Here is a 14673-nt window from a genome sequence, read left to right on the forward strand (position 1 = left end):
GCAGTGAGCTGAGATTACACCACTGCTCTCCAGCCTGGGCAACAGATCGAGACTCTGTCTCAAAATAAATAAATAAATAAATAATTCTGTCACGTGCTGCGACATGGATGAACCTTGAGGACATTAGGCTAAGTGAAAGAAGCCAGTCACAAAAGGACAAATATTGTATGATTCCACTTATATGAGGTAATTAGAGTAGTCAAATTCATAGAGACAGAAAGTAGATTAGGAGTTCCAGGGGTTGGGGGTGGAGGAGTGGGAGTTATTGCTTATAATGTATAATATATTTTATATTGTAAAATATACAAAATAAATAAAACGAATTTGTGTTTTGTTTTGTTTTGAGTCAGAGTCTCACTCTGTCTCCCAGGTGAGAGTACAGTGATGCAATCTTGGCTCACTGCAACCTCTGCCTCCCAGATTCAAGGGATTTTCGAGCCTCTGCCTCCTAAGTAGCTGGGACCACAGGCGCAAGCCACCAAGCCTGGCTGATTTTCATATTTTACTAGAGACGGGGTTTCACCACGTTGGTAAGGCTGGTCTCAAACTCCTGACCTTAAGTGATCTGCCCACTTCAACCTCCCAAAGTGCTAGGATTACAGGTGTGAGCCACCATGACTGGCCACATTTTTTTTTGTTTTTTTTTGTTTTGTTTTTTTTGAGATGGAGTTTAGCTCTGTTGCCCAGGCTGGAGTGCAGTGGTGCGATCTCCACTCACTGCAAGCTCCGCCTCTGGGGTTCACGCCATTCTTCTGCCTCAGCCTCCCGAGTAGCTGGGACTACAGGCGCCCGCCACCACGCCCGGCTAATTTTTTGTATTTTTAGTAGAGACGGGGTTTCACCATGTTAGCCAGGTTGGTCTCGATCTCCTGACCTCGTGATCCTCCTGCCTTGGCCTCCCAAAGTGCTGGGATTACAGGCGTGAGCCACCACACCTGGCCTTTTTTTTTTTTTTTTGAGACAGAGTACTTACTCTGTTGCCCAGGCTGGAGTGCAGTGGCATGATCTCGGCTCACTGCAACCTCTGCCTCCCAGGCTCAAGCAATTCTCATGCCTCAGCCACCTGAGTAGCTGGGACTACAGGTGTAAACCACTGCACCTGGGGCTGGCTGATTTTAATTAGTATAATATCCTAAAATCCTAAAATTTCTTTCTTTCTTTCCTTCTTTCTTTCTTTCTTTCTTTCTTTCTTTCTTTCTTTCTTTCTTTCTTTCTTTCTTTCTTTCTCTTTCTTTCTTTCCTTCTCTTCTCTTCTCTCCTTCCTTCCTTCCTTTCTTTCTTTCCTTCCTTCCTTTCTCTTTCTTTCGACATTCTCTCTCTATCGCCCAGGCTGGAGTGCAGTGGCACTGTCTTGGATCACTGCAACCCCCACCTCCCCGGTTCAAGCAATTCTTGTGCCTCAGCCTCCCGAGTAGCTGGGATTACAGGCGCCCGCCACCACACCTGGCTAATTTTTGTATTTTTCGAGGTTTCACCATGTTGGCCAGGCTGATCTCAAACTCCTGACCTCAAGTGATCTGCCCACCTCAGCCTCCCAAAGTGCTGGGATTACAGGTGTGAGCCACCGTGCTTGGCATATCCTAAAGTTTCATCCATGTTGTAGCACGTGTCCGAATTTCTTTTTTTCTTTTTTTTCTTTTTTTTTGTATTTTTAGTAGAGATGGGGTTTCCCCGCATTAGCCAGGATGGTCTCAATCTCCTGACCTCATGATCCGCCCGCCTCGGCCTCCCAAAGTGCTGGGATTACAGGCTTGAGCCACCGCGCCCGGCCAACGTGTCAGTATTTCTTTCCTAGCCTGGGCAACACTGTGAAACCCTGTCTCTCCAAAAAATACAAAAATTAGCTGGCTATGGTGGTGCATCCCTGTAGTCCCTCCTACTTGGGAGGCTGAGGTGGGAGGATCAATTGAGCCTGGGCGGTAAAGTCTGCAGTGAGCTGTGAGTATGTCACTGCACTCCAGACTGGGTGACAGAGCGAGACTGTCTCAAAAAAAATTTTTTTTTCCTTTTTAAGGCTGAATGCTATTCCATTGTATGAATGGACCACATTTTTTTTTTTTCCCAATTGCAGATGTCAGGCTGAAAGAATGGACCACATTTTAGGCTGGGCACGATGGCTCATGCCTGTAATCCCAGCATTTTGGGAGGCCGAGGCAGGCGGATTACAAGGTCAGGAGTTCGAGAACAGCCTGTGGTGAAACCCTGTCTCTACTAAAAAGACAAAAATTAGCCGAGCGTGGTGGTGCGTGCCTGTAATCCCAGCTACTCAGGAGGCTGAGGCAGGAGAATCGCCTGAACCCAGGAGGTGGAGGTTGCAGTGAGCCAAGATAGCGCCACTGCACTCTAGCCTGTGTGACAGAGTGAGACTTCGTCTTGAAAAAAAAGAAAAAAAAAGCGGCCAGGCACGGTGGCTCACGCCTGTAATCCCAGCACTTTGGGAGGCCGAGACAGGCAGATCATGAGGTCAGGAGATCAAGATCATCCTGGCTAACATGGCGAAACCCCGTCTCCACTAAAAATACAAAAAATTAGCCGGGCGTGGTGGCAGGCACCTGTAGTCCCAGCTACTCGGGAGGCTGAGACAGGAGAATGGCGTGAACCTGGGAGGCGGAGCTTGCAGTGAGCCGAGATTGCACCACTGCACTCCAGCCTGGGCAACTGAGCAAGACTCCGTCTCCAAAAGAAAAAAAAAAAAAGAATGGTCTACATTTTGTTTATCCATTTATCTGTACGTGGACATTTGAGCTGCCTCCAATTTTTGCCTATTGTGAATAATGATCTTATGAACATGGGTGTACAGCATTTCTTCTTCTTCTTCTCCTTCTCCTTCTCCTTCTTCTTCTCCTTCTCCTTCTCCTTCTTCTTCTTCTCCTTCTTCTTCTTTCTTCTTTCTTCTTCTTTTTATGAGACAGAATCTTACTGTGTCATCCAGGCTGGAGTGCAGTGGCACGATCTTGGCTCACAGCAACCTCTGCTAGGTTCAATCGATTCTCTTGCCTTAGCTTCCCAAGTAACTGGGAGTATGACTGGGCACAGTGGCTCACGCCTGTAACCCCAACACTTTGGGAGGCCAAGGTGGGTGGATCACCTGAGATCAGGAGTGTGCACCACCACGCCGAGCTAATTTTTTTTTGTATTTTTAGTAGAGATGAGATTTCGCCATGTTGGCCAGGCTGGTCTCAAACTCCTGGCCTCAAGTGATCTGCCCACCTCCACCTCCTGAAGTGCTGAGGCTTTTATTCTTTTTTTCCCCGCTGAGACAGAGTCTTGCTCTGTCACCCAGGCTGGAGTGTAGTGGTGCAATCTCAAGTCACTGCAACCTCTGCCTCCCAGGTTGAAGCAATTCTCCTGCCTCAGCCTCCGGAGTAACTGGGATTACAGGCACACGCCACCATGCCCAGATAATTTTTGTATTGTTAGTAGAGACAGGGTTTCACCATGTTGGCCAGGCTGGTCTTGAACTCTTGACCTGGTGATCCACCTGCATTGGCCTCCTACAGTGCTAGGATTACAGGCGTGAGCCACTGTGACCAGCCTGGTTTTTATTCCTTTTTTTTTTGTTTGTTTGTTTTTTGAGATGGAGTCTCGCTCTGTCACCCAGGCTGGAGTGCAGTGGTGCAATCTCAGCTCACTGCAAGCTCTGCCTCCCTGGTTCACGCCATTCTTCTGCCTCAGCCTCCCAAGTAGCTGGGACTACAGGTGCCCACCACCACACCTGGCTAATTTTTTTTTTTTTTTTTTTTTTTTAGTAGAGACGGGGTTTCACCGTGTTAGCCAGGATGGTCTCGTTCTCCTGACTTCGTGATCCACCCACCTTGGCCTCCCAAAGTGCTGGGATTACAGGCGTGAGCCACTGTGCCCGGCCTCAGGTGTTTATTCTTAATGAAATAAAGTAGCATAGAATAAAATTACCAGATTGTTTCTAGTAATTACTATCACACTGTGGGCCTCCTCCTGAGGCTTTTTTCTGAGGGAGATGAGAGCCATGGAAGGTTCTCATCACAGGGACCAGTCTTGACTCAGGTGCTCACAGGCGCCCTCTGGCCGCTGTGGGGGGAATAGGCTGTGGGGGGCCGGTGGCCAGGGCGGGAACTGGGAGACCTGGAAGGAAGCGACTACACTGATCCAGGTAGGGGGACAAGGAGTGGGTGAGAAGCGGGCGGATTCTGGGTAGATTCTGGAGCTGACCGGAGTTACTGTCATATAAGATTGGGGGCGGGGATGGGTGTTAGAGAAAGAGATCGGTCAAAGGTGCTCTCCAAAGTTTGGAGCCTTAGCACCTGGCAGGACAGAGCTGCCTTTAACTGGGTCTAGAGGACAGCAGAAGGGCAGGTTGGGGGACAGTCAGGAGCTGGGATGTAGCAGAGCTGGGTGGGAAGCACGCCCGCCCCTCCAGGCTTGGCCTCTGGGAGGCGGGTGTCCTGGGCGCGGCCGCCGCACAGTCCCGGGAGCCGCCGCCAGAGGGCGAGCACGCCGCATCGCACTCGCAGCTCCGTGGAGGGGAGGGCGCGGGAAAGGCTGGCCTGGTCTCTTCCCACGGCCCCCCGGCCTCCAAGCTCCTCACCTGGGTGCGAGATAGAGGTGCCAGGATCCAGCCAGGACCCCCCAGACACCTCCGGGGCCCCAAAGCCTGGGATACGACTCTCACCCTCTTTGTCTGCTTCTAACACTCCCAACCTCCACCCCCACACCAAGCTGTTCCCACCGCCTCCAGCGCCATCTCAGGTGTCTGTAAAAATGCCACCTACTCGGGGAGGCCTTCCCTGACCACCCTGGAGACAGAAGCCCCCGCCCTGACGCCTCTAAGGAACATCCCATTTTAGCAGCTTCTTAATCAAGACTGTGAAATGATCTTTATTATTATTATTATTAATATTTTTTAGAAGGTCTCTCTCTGTCACTCAGGCTGGAGTGCAGTGGTGTGATCTGGCTCACTGCAACCTTCGCCTCCCGAGTTCAAGCAATTCTTCTGCCTCAGCCTCCAGAGGTAGCTGGGGTTACAGGTTCATGGCACCACGCCCGGCTAATTTTTTTTTTTTGAGACGCAGTTTTACTCTTGTCCAGGTTGGAGTTCAATGGTGTGATCTCGGCTCATCGCAACCTCCGCCTCCCGGGTTCAAGCGATTCTCCTGCCTCAGCCTCCCGAGGAGCTGGGATTATAGGCATGTGCCACCATGCCTGGCTAATTTTGTATTTTTAGTACGGACGGGGTTTCTCCATGTTGGTCAGACTGGTCTCGAACTCCTGACCTCAGGTGATCCACCTGCCTCAGCCTCCCAAAGTGCTGGGATTACAGGTGTGAGCCACCGCGCCCGGCCTTGCCCGGCTAATTTTTGTATTTTTTAGTAGAGATGGGGTTTCGCTATATTGTCCAGGCCTCAAGTTATCTGCCCTCCTCGGCCTCCCAAAGTGCTCGGATTACAGGCATGAGCCACTGCGTGCGGCCCCTTAATTATCTTTTATTGTCTGTTTTCTGCACAGTGTAAAATCCATGGCATTTTCTGTCTTGTCCTCCTGTATCACCAGGGCTCAGGATTAAGTCTGGCCTATACTGAGTGTTAAAGGAAAAAAAAAAAACAGCTGGGCAAGGTGGCATGTGCCTTTAATCCCAGCACTTTGGGAGGCTGAGGCAGGAGGATCACTTGAAGCCAGCAGTTTGAGACAAACCTGGTAACATGGTAAGACCCCGTCTCTGTGAAAATTTAAAAATCAGCCAGGCCGGGCGCGGTGGCTCACGCCTGTAATCCCAGCACTTTGGGAGGCTGAGGCGGGCAGATCATGAGGTCAGGAGATCAAGACCATCCTGGCTAACACGGTGAAACCCCATCTCTACTAAAAATACAAAAAATTAGCCGGGTGTGGTGGTGGGCGCCTGTAGTCCCAGCTACTCGGGAGGCTGAGGCAGGAGAATGGTGTGAACCCGGGAGGCGGAGCTTGCAGTGAGCCAAGATCGCTCCACTGCACTCCAGCCTGAGCGACAGAGCGAGTCTCTGTCTCAAAAAAAAAAAAAAAAAAAAAAAAAAAAAATCAGCCAGGCATGGTGTTGTGTACCTGTAGTCTCAGCTATTCGGTGGGTTTGAAGCAGGAGGATTCCTTGAGTCTGGGAGGTTGAGGCTGCAGTGAGATGCAATTGTGGGACTGCATGCCAACCTGGGTGACAGAACAAGACCCTGTTAAAAAAAAAAAAAAAAAAGCCAGGTGCGGTGGCTTACACCTGTAACTCCAGCACTTTGGGAGGCCAAGACGGGCAGATTGCCTGACCTCAGGAGTTCAAGACTACCCTGGGCAACATGGGGAAACCCCATTTCTACTAAAATACAAAAAAAAAAAAAAAAAAAATTAGCCAGGCATGGTGGCAGGGGCCTGTAGTCCCAACTACTCGGGAGGCTGAGGCAGGAGAATTGCTTGAACCCAGAAGGCGGAGGTTGCAATAAGCTGAGATCACACCACTGCACTCCAGCCTGGGGGTGACAGGGGAGACTGTCTCAAAAAAATAAAAATAAAAAGAGAAAAACAAGTCAGGCAAGATAGCCTCCTGTGCCTATATTCCCAGCATTTTGAGACCTGCTTTTCAAGACCAGCCTGGGCAACATAGTGAGACCCTGTGTCAAATAAAAAAATAATAAAATAAAAAGAACTGGCAGGGCATGGTGGCTCATGCCTGTAATCCCAGCACTTTGGGAGGCTGAGGTGGGCGGATCGCTTGAAGTCAGGAGTTCGAGACCAGCCTGGCCAACATAGTCTCTACTACAAATACAAACATTAGCTGGGCATAGTTGTTCACATCTGTAATCCCAGCTACTTGGGGGGCTGAGGCAGGAGAATCACTTGACCCCAGGAGGCGGAGGTTGCAGTGAGACGAGACACAGTGAGACTCTGTCTTAAAAAAAAAAAAAGAACACAAAAACCCAGCAACAATAATGTTACTCAGAGCTGATTCATGGTGTTACTGTGTAGGAACCTCTGTTTTAAGCTCCTTACATAAATTACCTCCTTGAGTCCTCAGAATAACCCAATGAGATAGGGACTGTTTTATCTTCATATTACAGAAGAAGAAGGTAGGGACCAGGATGGTTAAGGGATTTACTCAAGGTTGCACAGCCAGGAAATTGCAATGCCTAGGCCGAACCCAAGAAACCTGGCTGCAAGGTATGCTAGTTTTTAATTTTTTTTGAGACAGAGTCTCACTCTGTTGCCCAGTCTGGAGTGCAGTGGCGCGATCTCGGCTCACTACAACCTCCGCCTCCCGGGTTCAAGCGATTCTCCTGCCTCAGCCTCCCGAGTAGCTGGGATTACAGGCATGTGACACCACGCCTGGCTACTTTTTGTATTTTTAGTAGAGACGGGGTTTCACTTATGTTGGCCAGGCTGGTCTTGAACTCCTGACCTCAGGTGATCTGCCCGCCTGAGCCTCCCAAAGTGCTAGGATTACAGGTGTGAGCCACCGCACCTGGCCATAATTTTTGTATTTTTATTTTATTTATTTTTTAATTTTTTTTGAGACAGAGTCTCACTCTTGTCGTCCAGGCTGGAGTGCAGTGGCGCGATCTCGGCTCACTGCAAGCTCCGCCTCCTGGGTTCAAGCGATTCTCCTGCCTCAGCCTCCTGAGTAGCTGGGATTACAGGCGCCCACCACCACGTTCAGCTAATTTTTTTTGTATTTTTAGTAGAGACGGGGTTTCACCGTGTTGGTCAGGCTGGTCTCAAACTCCTGACCTCGTGATCTGCCCGCTTCGGCCTCCCAAAGTGCTGGGATTACAGGCGTGAGCCACCTCAACTGGCAATTTTTTTTTTTTTTTTTTTTTGAGACGGAGTCTCGGTCTATTGCCCAGGTTGGAGTGCAGTGGCGTGATCTCCGCTCACTGCAAGCTCTGCCTTCTGGGTTCAGGCCATTCTCCTGCCTCAGCCTCCTGAGTAGCTGGGACTACAGGCGCCCACCACCACGCCCGGCTAATTTTTTGTATGTTTAGTAGAGATGGGGTTTCACCATGTTAGCCAGGATGGTCTCGATCTCCGGACCTCGTGATCTGCCCACCTCAGCCTCCCAAAGTGCTGGGATTACAGGCGTGAGCCACCGTGCCCAGCCAATTTTTGTATTTTTAAAGTAGAGACGAGGTCTCACCATGTTGACCAGGCTGGTCTTGAATTCCTGACGTCAGGTGATCCTCCCGTCTCGGCCTCCCAAAGTGCTGGGATTACAGGTGTGAGCCACTGAGCCTCACCCAAAGTGTGCTTTTGCTAATTGGAGAATCGGGGTCCCAGGACTGGAAATGCAGCTGCCCAGGGTCTTCAGACATTGTGTGTCTCGGCCCCTGGCCCCAGACCTGTCTTTCCTGGTCCCCACAGCTCGCACACAGCAGGACCAGCCCCCATGTCTCTCAGCAAGTTGGGAGGAGGTGTGGGAACCCAGCTGGTCTGAATTTACTCTCCTCCCCCGCTGTGGGTCTACAGAAATGCCTCCCAGGCTATCCAGGAGGGGCCAAGAGATTAAAAGCAGGTTCAGAAGGCTCAGATGCCACTCACCAGACAGCAGGGTTGACTGCTAGTGACCTTGAGCCCAGTCCTGGACAGACAGACAGGCAGACAGACGCACGGACAAGCAGATGCTCCTTGGCCGGCTATCCACTCTTCTGTGCCTGCTTAGCGGGGCCCTGCCTACAGGCTCAGGGAGGCCTGAACCCCAGTCTCCTCGACCTCAGTCCTGGGCTGCAGCCAATCAGACCTGGGCTCTGGGCCCAGGGGCCCTGCCCTCACTGGTGCCAGCTCCTGCCCTTGGGAGCTGGAAGGCCTTCTTGGGCCTGCAGAAAGCCAGGCAGCTGGGGATGGGCAGGCTGCAGCGTGGGCAAGATGAGGTGGCTGCTGTGACTCTGCCGCTGAACCCTCAGGAAGTGATCCAGGGGATGTGTAAGGCTGTGCCCTTCGTTCAGGTGAGTGGGTGGGTGTGGGGAGGAGAGGGCTGGGTCTCACCATTGGCAGAAGGCACAGGCTGTGGCCCAAGAAAGATTTGGGTTCAAGTCCTGTATCCTCCACCTGAATGTCTCTGTGCCTCAGTTTCCTCCCTTGTAAAATGCGACCCAAGCCTCCTCTATCCTGGTCTCCTTGATTCCACTATCATGCCCCTCTCCACCCCCCAGTCTATTTTTCCACTCAGCAGCCAGAGGGTGCCTGTGAACACCAGAGTCAGATCTGGTTCCCCCTCCCCCTAGAACCTTGCATGGCTCCCACTTTACTCAGAACAAAAGCCCAAGTCCTCCTCACAGCCCACAAATTTCTGTACTCTCTGATCCTGTTACCTCCCTGATTTCACCTCCTCCCACTCTCCCCCTCAGTTACTTTGCTTCTACACATCAGCCTCCTTTTCCTCAGACACCAACTTTCTTTCTGTTTTTTTTAGACACGGGAGTCTCACTATGTTGCCCAAGCTAGTCTTGAGCTTCTGGCCTCAAGCAATCCTCCCACCTCAGCCTCCTGAGTTCTAGGTGTGAGCCCCTGTCTCTTGCTTGATATACCAACTTTCTTTCTTTTCTTTTCTTTCTTTCTCTTTCTTTCTTTCTTTCTTTCTTTCTTTCTTTCTTTCTTTCTTTCCTTCTTTCTTTCTTTCCTTCTTTCTTTTCTCTCTCTCTCTTTCTTTTTTTGAGACAGTCTCACTCTGTCACCCAGACTAGAGGGCAGCAGTACAATCTCGGCTCACTGCAACCTCCACTTCCTGGGCTCAAGTGATTCTCGTGCCTCAGCCTCCCAAGTAATTGAGATTACAGATGTGCACTACCATGTCCGGCTAAATTTTGTACTTTTTGTAGAGACGTGGTTTGGCCATGTTGGCCAGGCTGGTCTCGAACTCCTGACCTCAGGTGACCTGCCTGCCTCGGCCCCCCAAGTGCTGGGATTACAGGCGTGAGCCACTGCGCCAGGCCAATGAGAAGTCTCTTATGAGGAAGATGGCTCAGGATTTAAGCAGAGAAGGACCAGGATTTGGGGGAGAGATGATAGATCCACTTGGAGGGGATCATAGGAGGAACTAACATGCATTGAGCACCTACTTTGTGCCAGGCAGTGGGCTAAGGGCTTTCTGTTGGATGCTTCCGGGCTCCTGTGATATTGCTGTCCCTTACCCCTAGGGTGCTAGTTGGCTTCCTACTGGTACCATGATCAGGCCATCTTATCATCATATCCTGCTTAGCTTTTCTTTACTTTTCTTTTCTTATTCTTTATTTTATTTTATTTTATTTTATTTTTGAGATGGAGTCTCGCTCTGCTGCCCAGGCTGCAGTGCAATGGCGCGATCTCAGCTCACTGCAACCTCCGCCTCCCGGGTTCAAGCGATTCTCCTGCCTTAGCCTTCCGAGTAGCTGGTTTTACAAGCACACGCCACCATGCCCAGCTAATTTTTGTATTTTTAGTAGAGACGGGCTTTCACCATGTTGGTCAGGCTGGTCTCAAACTCCTGACCTCATGATCCACCTGCCTCGGCCTCCCCAAGTGCTGAGATTACAGGCATGAGCCACTGCACCCGGCCTTCTTTACTTTTCTTTTCATGTTTTTGTTTTTTGAGACAGAGTCTTACTCTGTCGCCTAGGCTGGAGTACAGTGGTGCAATCTCGGCTCACTGCACCTCCATCTCCCGGGTTCAAGCAATTCTCCTGCCTCAGCCTCCCGAGTAGCTGGGACCACGGGCGCCTGCCACCATGCTCAGCTAATTTCTGTATTTTTAGTAGAGGCGGGGTTTCACTGTGTTGGCCAGGATGGTCTTGAATTCCTGACCTCAAATGATCCACCCACCTCAGCCTCCCAAAGTGCCAGGATTACAGGCGTGAGCCACCACACCCGGCCTTTTCATGTTTTTTGTTAGAGACAGGGTCTTACTCTGTCACCCAGGCTGGAGTACAGTGGTGCGATCATAGCTCACTGCAGATTTGAATTCCTAGGATCAAGCAATCCTCCTGCCTCAGCCTTCTGAGTAGCTAGGCCTACAGACGCACAGCATTATCCCAGCTAATATATATATATATTTTTTTGAGACGGAGTCTTGCTCTGTTGCCCAGGCTGGAGTGCAGTGGCGCGATCTCGGCTCACTGCAAGCTCCGCCTCCTGGGTTCACGCCACTCTCCTGCCTCAGCCTCCCAAGTAGTTGGGACCACAGGCGCCCACCACCACGCCTGGCTAATTTTTTTGTATTTTTAGTAGAGATGGGGTTTCACCATATTAGCCAGGATGGTCTCGATCTCCTGACTTCGTGATCTGCCTGCGTCGGCCTCCCAAAGTGCTGGGATTATAGGCGTGAGCCACCGTGCCTGGCTAGCTCAGCTAATTTTTTTTTTTTAATTTCTTTGTAGAGACAGGGTCTTACTATATTGCCTAGGCTGGTCTCAAGCCACCACATCCCGCCCTTGGCTTTTAACTCCGAGGTAACCAATTCCCTGAATTAGTCCTCTTTGTTGAAAGGCCTAAAGTGATTTCTTCTTTTTCTCATTTAATTAATTTATTTGTTTATTTATTTCGGAGACAGAGTCTCGCTCTGTTACCCAGGCTAGAGTGCAATCATGATCTCAACTTGCTGCAACCTTCACCTCCCAGGTTCAAGCAATTCTTCCACCTCAGCCTCCCATGTAACTGGGATTACAGGTGTAGGCGCCCGTGCCCGGCTAAGTTTTGTATTTTCAGTAGAGACGGGGTTTCGCCATATTGGCCAAGCTGGTCTCAAACTCTTGGCCTGAAGTGATCCGCCCACCTCAGCCTCCCAAAATCCTGGGATTACAGGCTTGAGCCACCACACCTGGCTGTCTTTGTTGAATTTCTTTTCTTTTTTTTTTTTTTTTTTTGAGACGGAGTCTCGCTCTGTCCCCAGGCTGGAGTGCAGTGGCGCTATCTCCGCTCACTACAAGCTCCGCCTCCTGGGTTCACACCATTCTTCTGCCTCAGTCTCCCGAGTAGCTGGGACTACAGGCGCCCACCACCACGCCCGGCTCATTTTTTGTATTTTTAGTAGAGACGGGGTTTCACCATGTTAGCCAGGATGGTCTTGATCTGCTGACCTTGTGATCCGCCCGCCTTGGCCTCCCAAACTGCTGGGATTACAGGCGTGAGCCACCGCGCCCGGCCCTTGTTGAATTTCAATGATTTTCCAGGTGAGGAAACAGAAGCTCAGAGAGGCTAAGTAATTTGCCCCATGTCTCAGCCAAGAGACAGCAGAGTCAGGATTTGAACCCAGGCAGCCTGGCTGCAGCATCCATGCCTGTCAAGGTGGGGTGGAAGTGGACAGGTGATTATCCTCGCCACTCTGGCCCCAAACTCCGCCACCCTGACCGTCTCCATGCCTCCGGCCCCAGGTGTTCTCCCGGCCCGGCTGCTCAGCCATACGCCTCCGAAATCATCTGTGCTTTGGTCATTGCTCCTCTCTCTACATCCCTGGCTCGGACCCCACCCCACTAGTCCTGTGCAACAGCTGTATGCCTGCTCGCAAGCGTTGGGCACCCGTGGTCCTGTGGTGTCTCACTGGCAGCTCAGCCTCCCGTCGACGGGTGAAGATATCCACCATGCTGATCGAGGGGTGTCACTGCAGCCCAAAAGCATGAACTGAGCATCGTGGATGGGTGCACGGAGACACGCACCTTGGAGAAATGAGGGGAGATGGACCAAGAAAGACGTGGACCTGGATGATGTACTCTGGGTCAAGAGACCAGGGATGCAGGGTTAGGCAGACAGGTCCCCAGAGTCCTCACCCTGCTCCCCAGACAGTAGACACAGTGCCCCTCCTGGAGCTGCACCACTGATAGTCACAGCACACAATGATTGACAACTCACTTTTTTTTTTTTTTTTTTTTGAGATGAAGTCTCGCTCTGTCGCCCAGGCTGGAGTGCAGTGGCGCGATCTCAGCTCACTGCAAGCTCCGCCTCCCGGGTTTATACCATTCTCCTGTCTCAGCCTCCCGAGTAGCTGGGACTACAGGCACCCACCACCACGCCCGGCTAATTTTTTGTATTTTTAGTAAAGACAGGGTTTCACCGTGTTAGCCAGGATGGTCTCTATCTCCTGACCTCGTGGTCTGTCTGCCTTGGCCTTATTATTATTATTTTTTTAAGGACAGAGTCTCTCTCTGTCACCCAGGCTGGAGTGCAATGGCGCGATCTTGGCTCACTGTAACTTCCACTTCCCAGGCTCAAGCAGTTCTCCTGCCTCAGCCTCCTGAGTAGCTGGGACTACAGGCACCTGCCACCATGCCCAGCTAATTTTTGTATTTTTAGTAGAGACAGAGTTTCACCATATTAGCCTGGCTGGTCTCAAACTCCTGGCCTCAGGTGATCTGCCCACCTCGGCCTCCCAAAGTGCTGGGATCAAATCCACTGTTAATCATTAGGCTGAACTGTCTCTTATAGAATGAGGTCAAAGACACTCCCAGTTGCAGGGAGGGTAGATGGCCCCACCCAGACCGAGAGACACAGTGATGACCTCGGCCTAGGGACACCAAAAAAGAAAAAAAAAAAAAACCCAAACCAAAGCAGGCAGGCAGACAGCTGCTGGGGGAAATCCTGGGGTCCTTGAGACAGAGGCAGGACCCTCGTGTTCCCAGCTGCCTCTTGCCTTGATAGTGGTTGCTGTGTCCCTCTCAGACCCCCCACCTGAGTCTCCACAGAGCCCCACGCCTGGCGTGGCATTCCACAGAAACCATAAAGGTTGGCTGAGTCCAGCTGTCTATATGTGCATCTGTTTGTTCCTCCAACTGGGGTTCCCTGGGAGTGGGTGGCCCCATGACAGGGTGTGGGCATCTGAGTGCTCCCTCCCCAGCTGGGGCTCAGGGTCTTCAGCGGGCGAGGGCGGCCTGGCTTTGGGCGGCTGGAACCAGGGCCCTGGCAGATGGGCCCGTCTGGCACAGACGCAGGGACATGTGGCGTTGTCAGTGTTGCCTCCAAATGCCCCCCGGAGCGTGGGGCGGGGAGCCGGCCGGGCCCTTCTCAGCCCTCTTCCTGCCTCAGGAAGGAAGGCCTCAGGTGAGGGGAGCAGGAGGGGACCCGAGGAAACAGATGGGCCAGTGGGGCGTGGGAGCCTGAGACCCCTGACCTCGCAGGCCTCACAGAGAGATGGGAACGGGACAGGCAGGCAGCTCCCAAGGCCCCTTGCTCGAAGGGCCCTGGAGGGGAGGGTCATGAAGGGCTCTGTGGGGTCTGCCCCATCCCTGTTCCCTCCAGAGTTCTGTGCCAAACCCCAGGCAGTGTCCGAGTGGGCAGCTCAGCCCTGGCACCATGGGCAAGCCCCCCTCTGGTGGGCATGAGGCATTTGCCTTCCCTCCCTCTGCTGTGCCCACCTCCTGCCAGCCAGGGGAGCCAGCTGGGAACCTTGGTGCCGGGGAGCCCCCAGAGTCCCTGTCCCCTCCCGGGCAGTGCCAGCCGGCCCCTGCCCCGCCCCCCCAGGCCCAGTAATGGGTGGGTAATGAGTGCTGGGGGAGCGGGGGAGGGGCAGGGGATGCAGGTGCCACAGGCGCTGGCACGGGGGCCGCTAATCAGGTTTGCCAACGCCATCTGTCACCACACGAGCATCTGGGGCTCAAGGTGACCCTGTCACCCTCAGTTACAATTATGAGTTTGGCATCTGTATTAAAGCCCGCCAGCCGGCCAGGCGGGGGAGGGCCGGGGTGGGCACGGGTTTGCACGGTGAACCCCATCCCTGGGGTACCCTTC

General features: G+C 52.2%; 1 protein-coding gene across 1 annotated transcript; it reads left to right on the forward strand.

Annotated features, from left to right (window-relative positions):
* On the forward strand, positions 1-14345 carry DAND5 (DAN domain BMP antagonist family member 5). The gene is made up of 2 exons (XM_034945643.3): positions 1-8927; positions 12327-14345. Exons 1-2 carry the CDS (start codon positions 8604-8606, stop codon positions 12570-12572), a joined length of 570 nt encoding a protein of 189 aa, XP_034801534.2. The 5' UTR covers positions 1-8603; the 3' UTR covers positions 12573-14345.
* The last annotated feature ends 328 nt before the right edge of the window (positions 14346-14673 follow it).

This window comes from Pan paniscus, chromosome 20 (genome assembly GCF_029289425.2).
Source record: "Pan paniscus chromosome 20, NHGRI_mPanPan1-v2.0_pri, whole genome shotgun sequence".
In the NCBI taxonomy this organism is placed as follows: domain Eukaryota; kingdom Metazoa; phylum Chordata; class Mammalia; order Primates; family Hominidae; genus Pan; species Pan paniscus.